Here is a 24,029-nt window from a genome sequence, read left to right as displayed (position 1 = left end):
AACCCATTCTTTTTTATGATTAAATTAATACAAAATTCAAAATTTTGCCAAAATTATACATTTCAAGATAAATGGAATTAATTAACCACACTTCCCCACATCGATCAAGTACAGAATGGATTGGCTCTGATATGAAAAAAAAGTCTAATAGAGTACCACAATTTAATGAATTTGGAATTTGTCATTTTTGTTCAGGAGAGTAAAAAGAAAGAAGGAAAAGGACGAATCAAAACAGAAAAGGACATAAAGGAAAAAAAAACAGAAAGCGGTAAAAGTATTGAAATTTTAAAAAACAAACACATAAAACTGGAGATCCAGCAACAAAAATGAATGTTCTCAAAGGCAGTCGGACGGTTTTCAAATGCAGCACTGTGATGTAATCAAGCTTTTTTCTAAATAAAGGCAATTTTTCTGAGCTGCGGGCATTCACCTTTCGCAGAAAACAAGTTTAGACTGGTTGAGATTAGATATGGATATGGAATGGCAAAAAGTGCTAACAAAGAAACTCCTTTCCATGTGGACGTGGAGAGGATGGAAGGGGGATGTAAACATACCTAACGCTCTAAGCCAAGAAAAAGTCCCTCCCTAAATTGCAACTTGTCATTTTCATACATTAGTTTCTGTACTACTTAAACAGTTACTTACTAAGACAGCTTTAGAGGTGCTGCGTTTCCAGTTTATACGCTGAGCCAAGCTAACTGGCTGCTAATTAGAGCTTCATATTTGAAGAACAGATATGAAAGTGGTATCAATTCCTATATGACTCTCAAACATTTCTCAAAACGTCACGCTATTCTATTAAAAGTCTCTATCCTGTGGTCACCTTCAGGGGATTTAAGTGGGTGCTCTGCCCTAGAGGAGGTGGAAATTTTTGGTGCTCTTCACTTGACCCTGCCACCCATCTGGACTCAACGGCAACCTAATCGCCAGAATAAATGTTGGCATTGTATGTGTTTGCACACCACAGATATGCAGTATTTTTATGTAATTATGTAGCGGATATTTTTGCGTTTATGTTTCTTTACATTTTAACAACACTGTGGTTATGTTTAGGCACACAAAAAAATACCTGCAGAACTTGGTTGTGGTTAGGTAAGGATCATGTTTTGGCTCAAAAAACCCACTTTTAACTGCACAATGACAGCTGGAAATGCAGCTTATGTCTCGTTAAAAAACAACTGCTTTAGTTGTTTGTTGGAAAGGTTGCAGCAGCATACCGGTATCAAGGTATACTGTGGTATAAAAATGTATGGTTACCATACCATGTACATTTATTCATTTATATTATTGAAAAAAACGCAACTGGATGGAGAATCTAATCTTTATCCTAGCTACTTTCAAAAGGGAGACTTTTTACACGTATTTCCATTTAAAAATGGTTTCTAGTTGCAATTATAGTAATAAAACATTTGTTCAACCAAAAAAACCCTCCTGTTTTCATTCATTTAAGGATCATTTTAACTGATAATAATAGTCCTATAATACTGTGTTACAGTAAAACCACAATATTTCCCAAGACGGTAATCATACCGTGGTCTGCAGTGATCTGGCAGCTGTCTCGCCCAAGTGTCACGCTATCCACTGTCCCCTCGACCCCCCAAGGGCAAAGTCAGCTCATATACATGGAATCGTAACAACATCCTTTTAAAATTGTTGATATGATACATATGAAATGCAGAAACTTAATATATCCGTTAAGAAACATCCAATGCCAACATTTTTCTTCTTGCGACTGGGCTGCTAATGAGCATGCTTAAGGATGTCCTTGTCAACCAAGTATCGGTATGGCTCAGAAATATCAACCATCTGCTATGATTTTATTCTTGTGGTTTCTTTGTTCATTCATTTCATTCATTTATCTTTGTGTTTTTGTTTCAATTGTAACTCATACTTGAAATTGAGTAATGGCATAGGATACTGGACTTTCTTATAGGATGTATAGTTAGAGAAAGTTTAGAAAGATAACGCAGTTTAGGCTGGAAATATGCTCACCACAGAGACATGATGCTCTCAGACTGAGCCTGGGAAAGTGAACTACAGACTGGTAGCGTGTGTTAACCGAGAGTGTGTACCAAGAAAAGACCAGAGAAATAGTAAGTGACAGCAGGAAGCATTAGCCAGTTGTTCTGAGGGCAGCTAGTTACAATCTCCTCTTTCTTTTACACACAAACACAAACACACACACACACACACACACTAGTCATCTTCAGAGCCAGCCTTGCAGAATAGCCCCTGTTTGTTTGGAAGTGTCCAACCTGTCAAACCCTCATGCCATGCACTGCTGTCTGACACGCACAAATGAACACATCTCATCTGTGCTGCTGCTGCTTCTGCTTTCTAGACACTGCTTCAAATGAAAGGGGAAGTCAGTAGAGGGAAATAGGGAGGAGGGAAGGAGGGTGGGATAGTGATTTAAAGCCAGAGAGTCCTGAGATCTCAGGTTTTGTCCCTGACGTCAATCAGTCTTGTTGCACCGGAGATTCTGCTGCAGCTTCTGCTGGAGCAGAGAAACCGTCCTCCGCTGTACAACAGGAGTCAGACAGAATGCAAAGCACAGCGGGTGGGGGGGCTTTCAGACCAACGTGTTACAGCAACAACTGGATTGGTTGCTATGGTTTTTGGTATTAGTTCCTGGAGGCAAACGGAGGTGAACTGCAGCCAGAAAGCTTGACTGTTTCTAAATGACTGTGTGTGTTTTGTGTAAATTGAAGCCCTAAAGTCACACTAAATAAGCTAAATAACTAAAAACGCTGTTCAAGAAAATTATTGTTAGAGCATTAACTGTTAATAGTCGGCTTCAATGCAAAATTGAAAGAGAGGTTCTTTCCAGCCTCTAAATAGGCAAACTGTCATGTATACAGTAATGGGGGGATAAATAATTCACAAAAACAGCCTTAGGCCAAATCAGCTTCTCTGCTCACCCTTGCTCTGAAATCGATGTTTGGGGAGGAAAAAGACGTTGCATTTAAGTCAGTTTGGCCCAGCCAGTGAACTGACTATGTCACTACTGCTGGAGCAGAGCAGTGGAGAGATTAACATGATGAAGAGATGCGAGGGGGCAGATGAGAGAGAGGAGGGAGAAAGGAAACATGGAGAGTGGAGAGAGCGTAACAGAGGATAACACTGGCAAAGAAAAAGTGGAGAGTGAAACAGAAAGGGGAGGAAGTGAGAGAGCGAGGAAGGCGTTCACACATAGAAAAAGTGGGTAAGGAGAGTTCTGGTTCCAGGAACAGCAGATGCTTCTACTCAGTGTGAAGCTGTAGCTGTAGGAGTAGTTTAGTTTGGGCATTCCTGTGGCTGTCTGTGGCTGCTTTTCAGAGGTTAAGCACCACTATCTCTTTCTGCCCTGAGTGACGCACAACATGACAACATGGTTGACGAGAGTAGGGTGTGTTTGGGTTGGGAGGGAGAGGAACTGGGATAACAGAAATGTAGGTGAGTAAGCAAAAGATACATTGTTTAGATTAGAACTCAACCAATACTGAATTTTCACGACTGACACAAATTCTAAAGTTGGAAAATGTTGCATCTGCTGTAACATGAACCCAGAACATGCAGAAAAAAAATTGATAAGGATCTCTAAATTTTGATTATTAAAAAGCAACTAAACACCAAGCTAAAAAGCAGGGCTTTTCCTCTGGACGCAGGTTTCTGTTTCACCTGGGTGTGGAACATTTGAGGGATGTGCTGGTACCCCAGAGGTACCCCCGATCCGCAGTGGGTCCTCCTTGGACCAGACTTGGCTTTGACCTGTCAAGGCATGGACACAGGACCTCTGGGAGGTGTCCTATAGTGTCCGGCACCAACACACTGGCTTCAGATCTTTTGGGTCCTGTGGGTTGTGAAGTGGGGTAACAGCACGTCCCCACATATGTTTGATCAGACTGTGATTTGGGGAATTTGGATGCCAGGTTGATGCCTTGAGGTCTCTGTCATGTTCCTTGGGCCACTCCTGGGGGGGGGGGGGCGGGCAATGCTACTGGGGAGTGCCGCTGCCATAAGGGGGGGTACCTTGTCTGCACTGGTGTTTAGGTGGGTAGAGCATGTCAGGTGGCATCCACATGAATGTCAGAGCTCAAGGTTTCCCAACAGAGCATTGCATTGTTACAAGATGATCAATGTTGTTCACGTCACCTGTCATTGGTTTCACTGTTTTGGCCGATCGGTGTATGTATATCTCATGTTTGTAATATCCTAAATAGGCAGATAAAACTTGCCAATGTGTCTGTCTTGTGTAACTGTACTAGTGGAAAGGCTGATGAAAATTTAGGACTTTGATGCTGGACTGGAGCGTTTTTGCTTCTAATTCTTCCTCCATGTGTCAGTTTTTTGAAATAGAGCCATGGGACAGGCTGGCTCTGATAGCTCGGCAGCTAATGTCAACACTGGACCTCAGAGAGTCATTAGGGATAATGTGGCACTGTTGAGTGCCCGGGCCTCTGCTCCATAAAAACAGGTGGTCCCAGGGTCACCCCTCCCTTCTCTTCCCCTCACCTCCTCTACTTAGCATACCTTATGGCTCTTTCCCTCCTCTCCTCTCCTCTCCTCTCCTCAACTCCTTCTCCAGCTCCCCCTCCACCACTCCCTCAGCACACACGGGAAAGGTTATTTGGACAATTGGTGGTGATTAGCTCTTGATTTGGCTCGCTGTGTTCGTTTGATCAGACCGTGGCATGGAAGCGAAAGCCAGTGCGAATGAGGGGCGCAGCTGCGGCTCGGCCATGACTGAAATTGGGTGAAGAGAACCAGAAGGAGAAGGAGGGGAAAGGAGGAAGCAGATGAGAAGGAGGTAGGGCTGAAGAGGAAGAAGAGGAGGAGCAAGGAGTTGGGGGTTTAGGGACCTCTCGGGTCCTTTGCTTTCTTGGCAGTTTGAATTATGGATTCGAGCTGCTGGCAGAGAAAATGTGAACTGCTTTGTCCCTGTTATTCCAGGTGTGGGCCCTCGTAAAGGAGAAAAAAAAAAAGAAATCCATCTCGTTCTTCCTTTCAACCTTTTATCCAACAACCTGCTTCCATCCTCTCTATGCTTCTCCTGGGTGGTGGATTGCAAACAAGAAAAATGTGGGTGCTGCCTTATAGCTGGCTGGTGAATCAGGTTATAAAGTCTGCTTTGCCCTGAAGTGTTTGGGGTGCTGGCTGCAATGATCTTTGGGTTGGAAGAGGTTGGTGCTGGGCTTAGGGTTGGCCCTGTGCCTCAACCTGGATGGTTAAGCCAAGGAATTTTTCTCACAGTAACGGCTGTTCTATCCATCCATCCGTCCTTCCATCCATCCACTCATACAACTAGGCAAGTGGGAAGGCTTCTCACTCTCTGGGTGTTTAGCCAACAAATCCCCACTCCACTCCTTTGGCCTCTCCTCTACACCCATATATCAGGCTGACGGCTGCGGAGAACCCAACATCCAGCCAGCTGAATAAAACAGAGATTAAGCACCCACCCGAATCCATTTAATTACTCGTTCAACAGCTCTCGGCATGTAGCTCCAACCGCTGTGAGAACTTTGGCGTTCTTCGGTCTTTACTTTTCTCTCCCAGTGACCACAGAGAGGTTGAATAAGGTGGCTGGTCACAAAGAAATCTTGGCCTTGGTAACTAAACAATCACATAATCAGTCACTGAAACTGCATGTTTGTGTGTATGCAGCTTTAAGGGATAGTTTGGATTTTCTGAAGTGAAGGTGTATGGGGTATCATGCATAATCAGCATATCACAAACAGTAAATGTCAGTTGGCATGCGCTCAGTTTGGAGAAGCAGGCTGGAGTCCAACACTGAAACTAAGCAATGTGGATGGGGGTCAGCAAAACTTATTTTAGCCACCTAAAAAAAAAAAAAAAAAAAAAAAAAAAAAAAATCAGTATCAGTTACAGTGTATGCTGTATTGAGTATTTTCACTGCCTTATCTTTTCGTCAGACAGTCCATTCCGATGAGAAAGCTGTTAAGGGCTCCAGATCTGTGCTTTCAAAGCCACCAGACTCCATTGACAAAAACAGTGATTCTAGTTTGCTGAACATGGAAGCGGCTGGTCTACCGCTACTTCAATCAGTTTGTGTTATTTTGTGACTCTGGTGAATCTGAACTAACCCTTTAAAGCACCAAAGTCATCCAATAAAACAAACAAATTAACTGCTTGAAGCAGTGGCAGACCAGCAGCTCCCATGTTCAACAGTGTTATATTACTGTTTTTCTCAATGGAGTCTGGCTTTGAAGAGAGCAATACAAGAGCATCATTCTCTCGTTGGAAATCACTATCCGACATTAAAGTAAAGCTGTAAAAATATTCTAAATATAGCATACACTTAAACTGGTATTGATTTTTTTAGGTGGCTAAAATATGTTTTGTTGCAGATCCTTCCACAGCAGCAGTAGATTGCTTAACTTCCATGTCGGACTCCAGCCTGCTCTTCAGACATCTACTGTAAGTAATATAATGTAAATGGATAAGTACCCAATACAACCCCGCTTCAAAAAGTCTGAACCATCCCTTTAAGGCTCAGTTACCTGGAAGCCAGCTAAAGCAGGCTTCAACAACAATGACATGACATCACATGCCAACAGATTTGGTGTATTTGTTTATATCTAGATATTCAGACTTCTGTTTTTCTGTATTTCAAGTAAGGACCGTGAACTCTGGGAGGTTGAGAGGCCTTGATGAGGGTTACTAAAAATGTGACAGGATCTTGGCAGAGAAATATTAGAGTTCACAAGGACAGGGTTACAACCACAGTAGACGGCATTTAGTTTTTTGGCATCTCTCAGGCGGTGTGCAACAGCCTCCAATCAGCAGCTACGATATGGCCCGCTGTCAAGAATTCGTCAGTTTGGCGGCAGCATGTTTGCTTTTGAGATAGTGTTGATCCAGGGTGGCAAGAGCTGCTTTTCACTGTGTGTGACACAACAAACGCGGGCCCTCAACCCAATCAGGGAGAGCTGATGGGGCTCAGGGCCAGGAGAGGAGGCGCTGGGTGCTGGGGGGGGGGATGGGCATGTGGGAAAAAACCTGAGGGGGACCCAGGGTGCTGCAGACTGCAGAACAGTCGCATGACCTTTTCTTGAATGCTGCCACCCGCCTGCCACTGAAACACAGTCTGGCTAATTAAAGTTTCAGTGGCATTGGATTTTCACTGGCACAGCACACCTCGGGCAACCTTGGGGGCTCTCAGGCAGGCGATACACACACAGGGAAGGATGGGAGATATAAGAAGAGGGAGAGAGGAGCCGTGGAAACAGCTGAACAAGAGGACAGCCACTAGAGGACAGCACGGCAGATCCGAGCAATAACAGACTAAGTCAGTGGCTTTCCATGCCACATGGAAGAAAAGCTATATATTAGAATGCAAATCTACAGTCACAAACATGCACACTGCCAGGGTATTTTACATAAGCTGTGAGATGGTTTGCCCTTCCAAATAGTTAGGCTCAAAATATTCAAGATCATATAGAATTAGAAATGAAATTGAAACTGTCCAACTCTGTACAACTGGGTTAATGCAAGAGCTAAGCGAGAGATATGCAATGTCAAAATGCTGAGTGCTTTTCCAAATCTTATCGGGGCCGCCTCTCAGGCTAATGGAATTTTGATGGGTCAGTATCAAGAATAAATGCATGACTTATGACACAGCTACCGGGAGCATTACCAAATATACTGGACAGCATGTTCCCGTCTCCAAAGGATCACTGAATAATTGGCCACGTTTGACCAGGACATTTCTGGAAATATGGCCAAGAAAAGGTTATGCAACCAGACAGACTCGCTCATGGCCTGTATTTCACAATCTACTGGCCTTGTCTCCATTAATGATCTTGACCCCCTTTTCACCATTTTAGAAGTGAAAGGGCCTAATGGAGCCGAACAAAGCTGCTTGTGTGTGTCCGTGTGTGTGTGTGTGTGTGTGTGGGTGTGTGTGTGTGTGTGTGTGAGAGAGACAAAGACACTGAGAGAAAAGAAAGCCCCTGTGACTGTGTGTTACAGCTTGATGAGGTCTTGGTCTGTGATTCCTGAGGGAGGTGGTCCAATCTAAGCTTTATTAGGCCTTATTGAGCTGTGTGCAGGCAGGTGTGTGTGTGTGTGTTTTCTCTATCAAGAACATTTGGCAGAGCTTTATGAGTACCTTTCTGTGTGTGTCCCTAAAAAAGCACTCGCTTGGTAGCCGTTTAATGGGGTGTGCAAGGTATTGTACATGGATCTTTTTTTCATGCCTGCAATTTTCTTCTCAGAGGAGAACTTTTTAAGTTTGATCAGTTTGGCATTTAAGACCTTTCATATGTCATTTGTATCCACACACCAATACCTGTCTACCAAGATGATAACTTTGGAGTCAAAGTTTGTGTCTCAAATCTACTTTAAAGGAACAGTTTACCCCTGAAATCAAACATACAGATTTTTCCACTGACCTATAGTGTTATTTGTCAGTCTTGATTGTATTGCTGTGAGTTGCAGAGTGTTGGAGATATTGGCCGTAGAGATGTCCGCCTTCTCTTGAATAAACAGAACAAGCCACAAGCCGAATGCCATCTACTTCCATTATATTCAAGAGAAGGCAGACATCTCTGTGGCTGATATCTTAAGCATTCGGCAACTCACACCAAAAGAGTCAAGACTGATAACGAGCACTACAGGGAAGAGGAAAAATATGTATTTTTGATTTGGGGGCAAACTGTCCCTTTGAATATCTTACAATACGTCTCTTGAACTCTCTTTGAAATCTATGATCTTTTCTTCCAAAAGGAGAAAAAGTAGAGTAGTTTGGTCAAGTTAAGCAGGTGACTGATTACTCAACTACAGACAGAAAAGAATGAACCAGTTTGGGCTGGCGAGCTGACTTCAGCTGGTGGCCAGGTGGACCTGCTTTGATTGACATCTGACTTGGCTGTTAGCTTCATGGTTTGATGCCCATGAGCTACAGCTACTGTAAAACGCTGCAGACGCAAATTGGTTTTCCATCTTGCCTAAGTACAACATCCTCTACATAAAATGTCTCGTGTGTCTCCAGTCCATCAGCTGTTTATTCAGGTAGTTACTGATATGTGATCCTGTCAGGGTAACCTCCCCATTTGACTTAGACTTTGGGCTGTGGGACAAGCACATAAAACTTTTCCCTTGATGTCTTTATACATCTTTATCATTTTAAACTTAAGATTTTGTTTCTATTAAAGGGTTTTTAAAGACGACAGTTGAAATTAGTGCCTCTATATATTCAGAATTGATTTGACGTCTCATCCATCATGATTATATTAGCTTTCCAGCAGAGGAAAAATGACCACATCATTTGAAAAAGAGTTAACATGGAATATGAGAAGATTAATGTAGAAACAAAGTTTCCACATCAAATAAATCAAGGTGGATAACGGTTATGCAGGCAGCAGTAACATAATGAGCTGGAGAAATATATATCTATTGCTAAATACATACAGCCAGGAGAAGCACATCATGGTTAATTACATCCTGAAGTGGCACTGACAAGTGTGACAGTGGAACCTCTGTATTTAACTGTACTCACGGTTGGCAGAGTTTGATGAGGTCCTGGTCAGTGGTCCCAGGCGGCAGGCCTCGGATATACAGGTTGGTCTTACTGAGCTGCTCCGCCCCTCCCTGGCTGCAGCTGTTGGTGCTAGGGCTGGGAGGAGCCATGGGATGAGGGGGTGGAGCATAGGGCTGCTGGGAAAAGAGAAGTGAAGAGAGGAAAGCTTTAACACAAAGAGCTAAACAAAGATTTAACTTGTATGACGTGGGATGATAAGTGAAAAAGTTGAACACGCTGAAAGGTGAGGTGTGAACAAAAATACAATATCTGAGACAACGGGAGAAAGTGTGAGAAGGAGTGGGAAAAATATATCTTTTGAAGAAACAGCAGGCACCACCAGTTCAGAGCATACATTTTAGGTGCGAGGCTGAGAGTAGATGAGAGTAGGGTCACTTAACTTGGACATACAATGTAGGATTTGAGCCCATTTTGGACCAAATTTGGTCCCTTGTTTGGCATTTGCCGAAGGGTAGCAAGGACTGATCATAGCCCAGTCAACTGCTCCCGACCAACCATCAGATGTTCAGATGAACTTCTGACATCAGAAATTTTGGTCGGTCATCATCAGACTCTCGTGTTTGAGAGCCTCGATTGTACAGTGTAGCCGATACCCAGCTAGTTTGCTGATGCTGCTAACTTTTGTGTGAGTGTGTGAGAGCGACAGAACTTGAATTAACTCCTTTTGCAGAAATTGACTTTTAAGCTCTTTTTGGTATGTCCATCTCTACAATTTTGTGAACCTGCCTCTGCTAGCAAACAAATTTCTGGCTGGAGCTTTCAAACAAATCTTTATTGTCAATAGCCAGACCGACGGGCTGTTTTATCGTCTATTTTACATGTACAGTGTGAGCACTCAGGTCGTGGCTTGATGATCAGACGGTAGACTGTGAGCACATAAATCGTGAGCTTTGGCTTTACATCACAGACGATTCACTCATACAGTGAGAGCTGGCATTAAAACCAACATTTCTAGAACATTTTTTTTCCTAAAAAAATATGTGTGGATATATCTATATCTATATACATAAGTAATTCATCCTAGTTATGACTTATGACCCACCATAAGTGTGTGGCTGTGTATTTTATATAGAGTCTCTGCTGTCTTCCATCCACAGTTGAGGTTCTGGACCTTATGAAAAGGTAGCGACCACGTGCCAGACTATAAGCAGCACGCATCCGAGAGGAAGCTACAAAAATTACAGATACAGTGCCGAAGAAACACAAGCATAGCAAGACCAAATGCCAAGCATAAAAAGCTGGGGGTGGCTTTAACTTTTGCTGGCTAACTGTTTACAAACAGTAGCTGGCAATTCCTGAATGATATACCATTAATAAGTTAAAGAACATCCAGCCTCTCAGCCATCTCAGCCTTGAATTATTAGAATACATTTCAGGGAAAATATTTCTTATGTGGAGAAATAAAAAGGTCTGCACACCGACAAAAAAGTAAAGAAAAAAGCTCTTGAGATGAGATGCCTCATTCTGTATCTGCATATTCACTTTCACCTCACTTTTTGTACAGTATAAAATAATGAATTGCATCTGAATTCCTCTGTCAGTGTCTTTTTTCTAAACATGAGACTGGAGTCAAGAGTGCAAATATTTCTTCATTTTTCATTTTAAGTCAACATTTCACCAAGGAGACTCTCTGAAATTAGGGTTCATAAGGCTTCCAGCAGCTTACAACAGTTTTAAATGACGGCAACTTCCTGCTTACTATTCATACCCTCAAAACCAATTCCATTACACTGTAAAACAATTTACACCTCAGAGGGTGTGATATCTTGACGCAGTAATCCTCTCCAGCCTATTTCATAAACATCTCAATATGAACGTCTTTTTTTCAGTATAATCTCTATCTTCTAAAATGTATTCAAAGTGAATTAGATATGTGATTCCCTCCCTTTCTTTTTCTCCCCCACTCTCTCTACTCCTCTGCTCTCCTCATGTGCCTGTTGTGCTGTTAGTGTAGATTTATGGTGTAGGAGTCAGGGCCCCCTGCTCACAGCCCATTTATATCTCTATTGCAGGGACACTGCACATAGTGACAGGAAGAGAGAAGCAGGGCCCTGTGGGCATGAGCGGAAAGAGAGGGAGACTAGAAGAGAGGGAGTGAGGAGGGAAGAGACGATGCACACTGCAATAAAGTAAGTGAGTGATGGATCAAACAGAAAGAAGAAAAATGGTCAGGGAGAGATGGGGACATGACTAAATACCACCACCAGCTCCAGTTAACCATCTTAACCCCTCATCCTCCCCAGAGAGAACCTAAAGACCCCATACCATGCTGGAGAAACACACACAGTTAAACACACACACACACACACACACACACACACACACACACACCATTAGCCCTCCAATCCGCCCCACACGTTAGCAGCGGCTGCCGAAGCATGGCTGATTTGATGCGCTATTTTAAGCGTGTGTGCCATGCCAGCATGTTGCCTCAACTCCTCAGACAAAGAGCCGGGGTCCCTGGAGCGTGAAGAGGGAGCCACGTCCATCACTGGACGGCCAATTACCACGCTGAGCTAAGTGGAACTGATGGGCAGCCACTCACTGTGCCGGACGCACACATACTGTACACACGAGCACACACATGCCACGTGATGACACAGAAACACCTTTTTCACATGCAAGTAATGTACGGCGCAGCATCACCAGAGCTGTTTTAAGTCCTTTGGGGCAACTTCAGCTGAACTTTCAAATAACTCCAGACAAATCTCAAGTGCCAGACTGCAGGGCATGTCCATGGCATGTCACAAGTCTTCATGAGAAAAGTCAAAGCAACAATGAAAGTATCTCAGGTTTCTGAATGTTAAACATGAAAACTCCTTAATGTGTGAATATTTTGCTTTCTAAGCTGTTCATAGTATTTTTTACAGAGCTGAGACTATTCAGGCACAGCACAACGGTTCTAGGCACAGGCGTAGTAATTAAAAATACATGCTGTGTGGCTATATAAGGCCTCTTGTTAGAGTATTCATTTTTATTGTTCTGGATTTAAGTTAAAGGAGTTAAAGGTGCAGTCAGCGATTCTAACCTAATACACTTTTGTCAAATTCAGCGAGTACCTCCTCATGATCTGCTAGCTGTCCTTTGCGGCTAAAAAGAAATCCAGTGTTCATGCACAGCTCTGTAAATGGGGAACAAACACAGGGGCTTGACCTCGGGCCGCATACTTAATTATCTTTTTTTTAAAGTTACCATTAAATGCGAAAATTATCATTTGCAATGTTGCCACTGAAATTGCGACTCATATTGCAATCCCAATATCTGTCAAAATAAAAACTCGGACCAAACTACACAACACTATTCCAGCCAATCAGCAGTGGGGGGGCTTTTGAGCTTTTGAAATGCCATGGATGTACAAAGAGAAAGGCAGTGGGAGCGAGAGGGATGGTAAATCTGGCACATGACAGGAGGGGTGTATTTGTTTGGGTGTTGAGTTCAAATATCCACAATCTTTCCGCAGAATCGCTGACTCGGCTTTTAAGTGCCGCCCTGTGGCTGCAGGGTTAAAGACCCAGACACACCAACATCAAAGAACTAGTGGTGATGAAGACTGGCTGTTGCGTCCCCTCACATCGCCTCTTTCCTGGCCAAAAAGTTGCACTTGAACACATCACAAAGACTATGGTCAACAGCCAACTAGCACGTACATTTTGTGTGTGAGAGGACAACATCATTGGTTCAAATCCGGTCAGCGTTTGCTGCGTCTCTCCCTCATTTCCTGTCCTAACCCCACTCTTTTTTTCTGATACAGAAAAGTTAAACACAAGAGTAAAATAGTTTTGTTGTCAAGTCTTGTCACACATAAGTTAAAACAAGCAGCAGTTAAGTTCAAGTCCAAAATTGCCATTTTTGTGACTTGAGTCTAGTCTCAATGTCAGGTCTATTACTGTGATTGAAAAACACAGACACATGCACATACTCCACTCCTCCCTCTCCTCCAGCAGATTGCGCCTCACACTGTTTTGGTGGCCTTGGTTGCTCAGGCTAGAATGTTTAAAAAAAAAAAAAAAAAAAAAAAAAAGCTGAACTAGTCTCCAGTCACTCACGTTTTCATGTAGTGGCAGTCGTATAGAGGAATCTTAATCTCTTGAGTGCTCCATGGGAGTTATTTTCTCCCACTCAAAGTCACAGGAATGTGCACAGCTGCAGTTCAAGCCTCGACTTTGAGGCTTTCACCTTACGCCCCCCCCCCACTTTGTGTTATTTCCTCCCAAAGTCCACTGTAGCTTCAATTATACACACAGTACTTAACATAGTGTGTGACACGTACAAATTCAGCAGCACAAACAGGAGACGCTACAGAGTCGCTGTCAGCGCTGAAGGTTAATTGAAAGCCTCTCTCTCTCTCTTTCTCGCTGTCTTTCTTTGTTTTAGCCCTTCAGTAATACACACAGCCTACTCCTCTTCCTCCTACTCCTCCTCCTCCCTCCCTGGGCTCCAGGCTTGGCTTGCATCCTGGGCTTTGGAATTCATGTGTCCCGCCCTATCGATTTGCTTTCATTTTTTAAGGTCAGAAGCTGAAATCTTACACAATGAGGCATGGAGGGTCAAAACCAGCCCATTACTTACAGTGTTGGGCGAGAAGACAGAGAGTTAGGTTATCCAAGGGGAGGGAGAAAAGGACCGGAAGTGTCCCCCCCCCGGGATTAAGAAGGGAACCGGTGCCGACGATCTCAGAGGAATGGTGACTGTTGGGTGGATGGTGGGACGGGGTGAACGGGTTTAATGTTGGACTTATGGATTTAATGGTGTGTTTTTGTTTTTATCTCATTAACTGCAACATGTATAAAGAGAGTTTTGCTCTCGTACACTTGAGGAATGCAAAAGTCGTCCAACTTTTGGACAAGAGCTGCCAATAGAACAGGCTCTTCAAACGCTAGTGTGTCTGCATGTGTAATGTATGTATGCACATGCATTGGGGTCAGTTTGTGAACTTGCACAAGCGTGGGAGTGAAATCAGCGAGCACACACTGGCTGAAACTTCAACCCACAAGCACACACATGCTTTCCCACCGAAAACTGTTTGCTTCTCTTTTGTTTTAAATCAAATTCTCTCTTGGCTTCCTCCGGTCGCCCCACTGGAGGTTAATAGCCGAGCTTGTTTCTCTTTCCGGACGGTTCCGTGACTGCTGTTTACCCTCAGCCTGTCAGCCTGTAAGATCTGGCTTCTCAAACATATAATAAATACAGACCTTATGTGTCAGAATGATGAGGATTGAATACGGCACTTGACAAAAGGGTATTTCAGCAAGAGAGGGGAGGGAATGAAAGATTGGGAAAGGGAGGGAGAGACAAAGAGTGAGAAAAAAAAGTGAGATGGAAAGAGTTAAAGTGAGGGGAAAAAAAAGAGCGTGTGGGAGAATCGCTGGTTATGACACTTCAAAAACCTCCAGGTGGTAAATGAGAAAAACCTCCATTCTCCCTCCTCCCTACCCAGCTGTGACATGCTGCTACAGAGGCTTACTGGGGATTTCAATTTGCCGCACTGTATTTTAGACGGGCAGAATGGTTTACACAGGCCCAATTTACCGAGCCAGCCGTGCAGGGGGGGTTCACAGCCTCCGTGACATGCCGGGGAATGTTTATGAGTGTATTAAGTGAGGATGATAAATCTAATGTACGCTACATAGGCTGAGGGCACACAGCGCTGCACTGTGTATATTCACACACCCACACAAAGACGACCACATTTTTTTATACAGATCATAGCTAGCCCTCGTGGTCACTGAGAGTAATATGTAGACCTCAACCTACTGTGTGTATTATTATTTACATGTTCATGTACTGTATACAGCATCTTCACACTGTATGAAGTCTTGATGCATTATGTGTAAATACTATTGCAACCTTACTTATAATGGCCATGGTAGCTGTCCTATTAAAACCATGTATCTCCAAAATATTTAACTTTTCAACAGCCATGTTTCTAGCTTTGTTCCGATGCATTTTTTTTCTTACATAATCCATTGTTTTTTAATGGTTTATTTAGCTTTAGAAGTAGGACAGGATTTTAAACCCATTATTTAAGATCACTCACCACTTCAGTTTATCTTAAAACTAAAATTACCACCTCGCAGTTGCATGCCTCCGCCAACCAGCCAGGTCTGTCCAGACTCATATGTAGCCATGACAGTTGGCAATGCTTCAAAAATGGATGTTGCGGCAAAGAAGCTACAAATTCTAAAACATGGATGCTTCACACACAACTTCAACCCACAGCACAGAAGATCTATACAATCAGCACAGTTTCAAAATGGACACCCAAGATTAGCATCACTAATTCAATATCTAACCAAATGTCTTTTCTTCTATTGCTGAGTAATGGCATTGAACAATGGCCAGAAAGATATTCTTTTTTGTTATGATGTCACAGTCAATTTGACCTTTGACCTTTTGGATAAAATGTCCTTACTTCATCATTTTAACCTATTTGACATTTGTGGGAAATTTGTTATGATATGCATATGAATTCTTGCGTTATAGCCAAGTTATAGTTTTATGGGTCACAATGACCTCTGACCTTCGACCACCAAAATCAAATCAATTTATCCCTGAGTCAAAGTGGACGTTCGTGCCAAATTTGAAGAATTTCTCTCCAGGTGTTCACGGGAATGGGACAGGCGGACGGAAGGACGGACAACCCGAAAACTTCGGATCGGATTCATCGGATGTGTTTATGACACAGCATCTCTGCAGAGAGAGCTTGAAAAGTTGGTTTTCCCTTTTTCCCAAGTAAATTACATCTTTAGATAAGGTGGTTCCTCACTTGTATAAAAAATGTGAAAACATACAATGTGAGTGCACAATGTTTGCCAAACACAGAGGAGGGCAGCCGTGGCACTAATTGGAATGAAAGCAGGGCTGTGGCTTCCCTGCCTCCCTGCACTCTGCAGGGCAGGGCTGCGACTGGAGGAGAGGCGGCTGTGCACCACTGTGGTAATTGGCCCTGATTTATAGGAGGTCAGCGCAGCCAGCAAGAGCTAGCTCAACACTGGCAATAGGCCAGACAAGGCCACGCTGTCGATATCAGTAAACCAACCCAACCCAGCCCAAACCCCCACGGCCAGGGCGCCACTGCTTGAGATCAGCTGTCACCATGCGGGACGGTGCATGTATGTGTGAGAGCACAGTTGTGTGTGTGTGCATGCTTTTTTTCTTGTTGTGTGTGTTCCTGTGTTTGTGAGTCACTCGAGTCAGACACACACACAAGAAAACCTGCCACAAAAAATGACAAGCAGTCTCCTTAAATTGAAGAAAAAAGCCTCTCAGCTCATCCTCCATTAATTCATGCTGGCAAAGTCTCTGCAAAGACTCTTAAAGACAAGCATAGTCCCAGAGGCATCCCTTCCAAACTGCCAGAACTAACAGCTAGCTCTGCGGTCGGCCGCATTCACATCAGCCTCTAAGCACGGGAGGAACACAAATCCCCCATCCATCCTGGATAGCTGCATCCAAACCTTTAGCCCTTAAACATGTATGCCGAGAGAAGAGGGAGGGACGCTGAGAGACAGAGGGAAGAAAGCTATTGCTTTCCTTTTGCCTCCTATTTTCATGCCTCGCACTGTCTCTCTTTGTCTGTGCCTGTTGAGGTAAACTCACAGCCAGAGGAGTGAATAGCAAAACATCCCCAAGTCACATGGGAATGCAACGCTGATGATTCTATGGGAAGACTGAGAGCTCTCTGTAAGCGGGGGCATGGAGACAGAACAGGAGAGAAGGGGGATAAAAGAAAGAAAAAGGGAGAAGAGATGCAGTTACAGGTATGAAAGAGTTGAAGCCAAGGCCTGAGAGAACAGCCAAACCAAGAAGGAGGAAAAAAGGAAATATAAAACAAAACAGCAAATGAGCAAAAGACAGATTAAAGTACAGGAGTCATTGTGACTGTCTGATTCTCTCTGGGCTTCCACTTGCCTGCAGGCCTTCTTCCTCAGTAAAAACAAAAAAGCCCTGGGATCTGGGACAGCGGTAAGCCAACACTGCTGTGGACAATGACGCAGGGGGGCTAATTTTAAACATGCTGATTGGTCCATCTCCAGTATCTCTCAAAGCAGAGGATGGGATGCTTTCTCTCTTCCTGTTTCTCTCTCGTGCCTTTCTCATTGCTCACTGCCTCATTCACCAACTTCCTTTTCTTATTTCCCCCCCTCTCCCCCCCACAGGCTCACTTTCCCTCTTACACTCTCTTTGGGGCAGATAAGAGCAGAACGCTGTCTTCCGTGTCAGGACCCTTGTGTCTGGATACAGAGCCCCAGAGTTAAAATAGAGGCCATATCTTTCCCGGGGGGGGGGGGGGGGGGATAGGATGCATACATATTATCTGACAGAGAGGACAAGAGCTATGGAGGTAAACAAGGCGCGCTTTATGTAGCGTCACTGTTTTAAACCACAGACTCATCTGTTTTAGCTGCGAGGGGGTGACATAATGGGAGAATAGTATTAGTTCTGAAATGCATCATTTTCCTGTAAGAAATCAATTGGAAGTCGTGCATTTATGTTAGAAAATCACTTAATGTGATTGTAAAAAAAAAACTATTACTACCTATTGTAAATGTGGCGTCCAAAGATAGCACGAGGATGGAAGTGGAATTACAGTGCTTTTTAGTCGTTTCATTTATTTACACTTCTTTGTAAGAATTTAATTGGTACTCTCATCCAGAGAAGTACTGTGGGATCAATAATTAGTCACGAATCACCACAGTTTAGAAGACTAAAAATAAATATGTGCAAGGAACAACAATGCAAGCGTATGACCTAGAAAAGAGCTTTTTTTTTGGCAATGCTTTTATCAGAGGAGAAGCATTATCAGGAGAAGGTGGAGGGTAAAGTGAGGAAGGTATCATACCATAATGTTGCCATGCTTTATGGTATTATTACAAATTGATATAAAGAGCTCTTAAACAAGCTGAAGGACTGGTGAAGTGTTTTCTATCCTTTCAGTTCCAAAAAGGGGCCAGAAAAGTATTTCCTAAAGGGTTCATACAGTTATACGAAATCCAGCAGTAACAAACTGCCTCTTTTATTCAAACATTTCCAACATGTTACGTGGAGCTAGTAACTCTCGGTGAGGTCCTCCGTCACCTCAGAATCTTGTTTAGTTTCTGCAAAGTGAGCAGGACCTGGGCCAAACACGCATTTCCTGCTAGAAGATACAACGCACATCGCAAATACAGTACAGGTTAGTCACCAGGCCCGAACAAAAATCTGCACATGCACACCGAAACTTCAATGTTTATAACACTCCTCGGCCAACCATAAACTTGGTTCTCTGTGGACATGAAAGGTGAACCGGTGTTTAGGTGACATAACCAGGGCTGAAGTGTGTTTGCGGAGAGCCATTATGACGGTTTGGCTGCGACTGAGGTGACCGCTGCAGAGGGATCAGTAAAAAAAAAAAAAAAAACAGAGTGCAGAGAGCGAGCCGTGGGCAGAGCCAAAGTGAAACTCGATGGACATAAATATTTGGGCTGATTTGTCATCATTATGGCCAGCTGGGTCTGTTTGCAAGCTACGCCGGTGTGGGAGTGGAGACTGCAGGATGGATGGAGCAAGAAAGTGGGAGGACAGAGACACTCTTTTAAAGAACAAGCAGTAACCGAGAGATGGACAGAGGATGGTAGAGAGTGTGGAAAAAAAGAGAAGGAGAATGTTGTAAACTTTGGTCTCTGAGTGAACCTCAGCTGGCACCCACAGTCTCGGACTGATCCACTGATATATTGTGGCTGTGATCCATGGACAAATAATGGTTACAGATTGGTCCCCAGGTCACTAATTTACCCAAACCCTCAATTATAAGCTGACAGATGTGGCACATGAATTTTTTTTTTTAATTAACTCATTAATCATGTAGTCTATAACATTTCTGCGAGGAGTGAAAAATTCACAAGGTGACGTTTTCTAATCAACAGTCAAAAACTGGAAGGTAATAATTTACGATGGTACAAAACAGGAAAATAGAAACAAATCCTCACAATTAATTTTCTTTAAATCAGCTCATCAATTTATCATTTCAGAAAAAAAAAACTAGTCAGAACTTGCTGGGGCAGCCATAAAGAATTTATTTTATTAGTTTTTCTGAAGAAAAATGACAACCACCATATGATATCCGTGAATATATCAGTTAGTTGCAGTTAACTTTGCTTTCAACAGCCCATGAAATACAAGAGGCTTTTCTTTCAGTCTTGTGCTCCATCGATTCAGTGAATTTTAGCATTGCATTTCAAGGCACTATCCATTTAAAAGGTGGTGAAATTTTATTGTTTTGTGGTGTAAATGTCTTGCTTTTACCCCATTTTCTGTTGGCTTTGCTGACAGATAGACAGCCCGCTAGCTGTGGTAACGTGAAAACATAACGCCCACTACTCGCCCTCTGGTCTCCACTGGTTAGCTACCCTTGGCTGCTCTGCACTGTGCACCACCAGTGGGTCAGATGGAAGCTAGCTAACAGCACCGCTCATTCGGCGGTTACCACTGATAAAGCTGTCCCAGTTGCTGCAGAAACGTGGTGGCCATCCTCCGGCACCGGTGAGTAAGCAGCTTCAATTTGAGCCTCAAAACTACTTTAGCATTGTTAACTATGTTAACACCACTAGCCTTACTGAGACTGCTAACAGTGCTGACGGAGCTTACAGTGATAACATGATTAACAATGGTAAATGAGGTGACCTAGAGGGAGACGGGAGGGTGGGCACAATGTTTCCACAGCAATGCTGTTGGGTTGGGACGGCTGTACTAGTGGTAATTGCTGAATGAGCATTGCCACTAGCTAGCTCCCACCAGACCTGGTTGGTGCCCCAGTGCAGCAAACTGAAAAGCAGCAAAAGTAACCTACAGACCAACGTGCGTGACTGGTCAAAAATATTATTGGTGGTTATCCAATGAACAGTTAACCGTTGACATTTATGGAGTAAATGTATTCTGATCCGTTATTCAACAGAGCCTTGTTCCGTTATTTTAATCCATTTCATGTTTTTGAACATTATGCTGCCTGGAAAGCCCTCCCTCACCAGCGCTCTGCACCCACAGGACCCTCAGTGTAGAGCTTCATCTCTCTGTAAAACAACACCAGATATTAGAAAGAGAGCAGCAGCCGCAGTGAGTGAAGACCCCCCCTCCTCTCACTCTCCGCCTCTAATTGGGCACATTCTTCAGGAGTCAGTTATGTTTTTCACAGGAAGTGTAAGCACAAACAGAGGACTGTGGTAGATGTGGAGAGAGCGAGGCTAGCTCTTTTTCAGCGTGACCTGTCTCTCACTGAGACAAATGTCTACCAATCCAGTCACGCACACGAGCTGGCATCCTGCCCTGAAATGTTCTCATAGGCTGCTTGAAGGAGTTAGAAAGTGGGAGAGAGACTGAATAACAAACACACAACTGTGAGTCTCTCCCTTGAATATACATCTTAAGTCTTGTCTCGAATATACCATATGCTCTATGTTAGCTCTCGCCCCACTGGCCTTTGTGTGGCAGTACAAGAAGACCAGCTTGTTGGCTGACTGCCGTTCCTAAATGACTGACTAGATAGCTGACCCGCTGACCTGTTGATGAGAGTTATTGCTGAAGTGTGGAGAATGCCAAGGGGAAAGACAGCGAGACAGGGGACAGATTGATAGAGAAGAAGCTTGAGCCATCCCAGAGTGCCATTTGTTACGCTGTTCTCCAGACAAACAAATTTACGTCTCCTCTTCCAGAAGGTCAACTGTGCTCAAATTCATAAATAAGGCTGTAATTGGTGGAGGAGCGGCATAGAGGCTCAAAGGTCCCCAACAGCCTAGTGCTTGAGTTACTGCCTGACACCGACTTCAGTGTGTGTTTGACTGCGTGCCCACAGCCATATGTCAAAAGTACTATGTAATGTTTGCATAACTGAGCGATGTTGTCATTGCTTTTACAAAAAGCAGACAGCAGGTATTTCTCAGTAAATACAAGAATTCACTAAAATGAACAGCAGGTGTGACACAGTGTGTGCGTGTGTCTATACATGCTGTGCGTTTGTTTCCATGTACACTAAACCTAAATTTGAATTTGAGACACAATGTGTTGGTCATTGACCCTTGTAAGACATCAACAGTATGTAACATCTTTATACTTAAGCCACAAGCTGCAACAACAAATTCAAAGTACAGCCAAATCCTAAACACCTACCACAATTACCACATTAGAACATTCTTTAAATGAGACAAACAATGGATATTGAAATCCACAGAATACAACTGAAAACTGGTATGACAAAAGAAATAGAAAAAAATGCATGGGCAGTAGAAAATAAGAAATTGTCAACAAGAGAAGTTAAAACAGGGGATAGGGAAGGCAGACAAGATCTTTACCGGTCCAAGACATATCCAAACTGGACATATCTTCATAACCTTGAAGAGAAAACAAATCACACAGGAAAGCGCCAACGTTTCAGACATCATCTAATGAAGACAAGGACAACAGAAACTATGGTCCTTCATCAGTTTCTGAGGTAGTAATTGTCTGTGTGGTGTTTGAGATTTGGCTCTGCTTTGATTGGCTGGCACAGTCTGTGGCTTCAAAATTAAGCTGCTGCTTTACATTGTGAATTCAATGCCAAACAAAGATCCATCACACACGTCTGTAATAAAGTCAGTGCTGATAGTGTGTAGGAATTCAACCTATTCTTCCACATAATTTAATTATACTATGCACCTGCCAATGCCTTGCATATTATAATCATTGTTCTGCACCTCTGTGGTGTGAACATACTGTATGTTAATGTCTGTGATGCCTGCGGAGAAAATCAGCTCCTATACACTTTTCTCTGACACTGCCTATAAATATACATGTATGAGAACACACAAACAGTGCAAAAAAAAGATCTTAAAGGAGCTCTATACCATATTCAGAGTGTATCTGCGATTCAGAGGTTGTCTGCACATGGGTCTTAATATGGAGGTGGCTGAGCTGGTGGCTAGCAGTTAACGGTGCTAGCAGCAAGAACAGTTCTAATGTCGGCAACAGTGATGACAGAGCTAACGGTGTTAACCGTGGGGGAATCAGAGGGTGGGCGCTGCGCTTACGCGATTACCCCATCCTGATATCAGCAGTATCCACCATATGAGTGCAGTGCTTATTACTAGCATATTAGCTAGCCTGTGGGATAACACACAGAACTCACATGCACTAACATGCATGCAAGTCCGCACTGCAATATGAACAAAGAGAGACGCTCAGATTGCAAACAAACACAGAGGTGGCGTGACTTCATACTGTACTCTGCACCAGATGCCATTCTCCATTAAATCTTTACATTAGAGGGCAGCCAATATTGGCCGATTTATAGGCACCAATAGGATGTTAAACAAGCTGTTGTTATCTGTGTTACTTTGAGCGGATAGTGGTCCATGGCTGCGAAGCCTCAACCAGTCATGCAGGGACATGTATCACCAACCAGAGCTGAAGAGGGTAGGGTTATGTTAAATGGAGCAAAAAAAGAGCTTGATCGGTGTGTACAGCTCCAGAGAAAGCAGGTCCCTTCTGCTGCACGACCATGGTACTGTGTCTGAGTGCATTGTTCTTCTTTTTCACATGTATTTAGGTGAAGTTTTTGGCTGGATCCTGACAGTGGGACCAGCACTGTGGGGCTAGAGTGAAACTCAAAAGTAATTGAAATACATATTTCAATTAAAAGTAGAAAAAATACTGACCATCTCTGATCACCGTTTTCCATCATTCATCAACCTCAACTTCACACAGCAAATAGTGGCGTGCTCCTATATTAATGCTCTAAATATTGTATAGAGCTCCTTTCAGCAAACTGGCACAGACACACAAAATGGAGAAGCATTATACCCAGTGATAGCATATATAAACGCAACCATCCAAGGATGAAAAGATAAAATCCACACAAATGCAGATATGTATAGAAATATGCACAGGAGAGAACACACATCCTGTTCTTTTTGAATATTCATTTGTCTTTCACATGCAAAGTAGTTGCACCGGGTCTGGAATGTCACTTTTGGCCCCCAAGGAATATACTCACTGAAGCGTCTCTGACAATTGCCAGACTAAATACTGGCACTAAACACCAGCCGCTGTTGTGGCAGGGAGGCTTGAGACACAGCTATAGCAAATCAAATAGGGAATGGAAAAGGGTCGGTTTGTAGTAGTTTATAGGGTTATTTTATGACATACATCTGAAAAACATATCTAGGGATTTCTCACAGGGATCCTAACCAACCGGGCTGTGTTCCTCCTTTACTGAAGCCAGGGAAATCAGGTGTAGAAGAAGTAGCAGGAGGAAGGTGGTGACACTGGTGTTTAAACACTTGGAAAACAGACAGACCACATTTGAAATACAGAATAATTCAATGTCTATTTGGCCCTTATTCTTTTTGATTATTGCTCAGGTGTTTCTATCTCTACAGACACAATTTAAATGAGGCACAAGGTATCCAGTTCTTTATATAACAAATGAAAAAATAAAACCATTGTGTGAAAAACAAAATGGCTTTGAAATGGTACATTA

The 24,029-nt window shown here is 43.3% G+C and overlaps 1 protein-coding gene across 9 annotated transcripts in view; it reads right to left on the bottom strand.

Annotated features, from left to right (window-relative positions):
* LOC117263777 (RNA-binding motif, single-stranded-interacting protein 3) overlaps positions 1 to 24,029 on the bottom strand; it is a 385,852-nt gene that overhangs the window by 204,993 nt on the left and 156,830 nt on the right. For 6 of the 9 annotated variants that reach the window (XM_078175662.1, XM_078175657.1, XM_078175663.1 and 3 more), the window contains one exon: positions 9,500 to 9,657. In XM_078175662.1, coding sequence (XP_078031788.1) covers positions 9,500 to 9,657 — 158 coding nt within the window. The remainder of the gene's footprint in view (positions 1 to 9,499; positions 9,658 to 24,029) is intronic. The other 3 variants (XM_078175660.1, XM_078175659.1, XM_033637426.2) reach the window with 1 other exon arrangement.

This window comes from Epinephelus lanceolatus, chromosome 16, assembly GCF_041903045.1.
Source record: "Epinephelus lanceolatus isolate andai-2023 chromosome 16, ASM4190304v1, whole genome shotgun sequence".
In the NCBI taxonomy this organism is placed as follows: domain Eukaryota; kingdom Metazoa; phylum Chordata; class Actinopteri; order Perciformes; family Serranidae; genus Epinephelus; species Epinephelus lanceolatus.
This window is presented reverse-complemented; position numbering and strand designations above follow the sequence as displayed.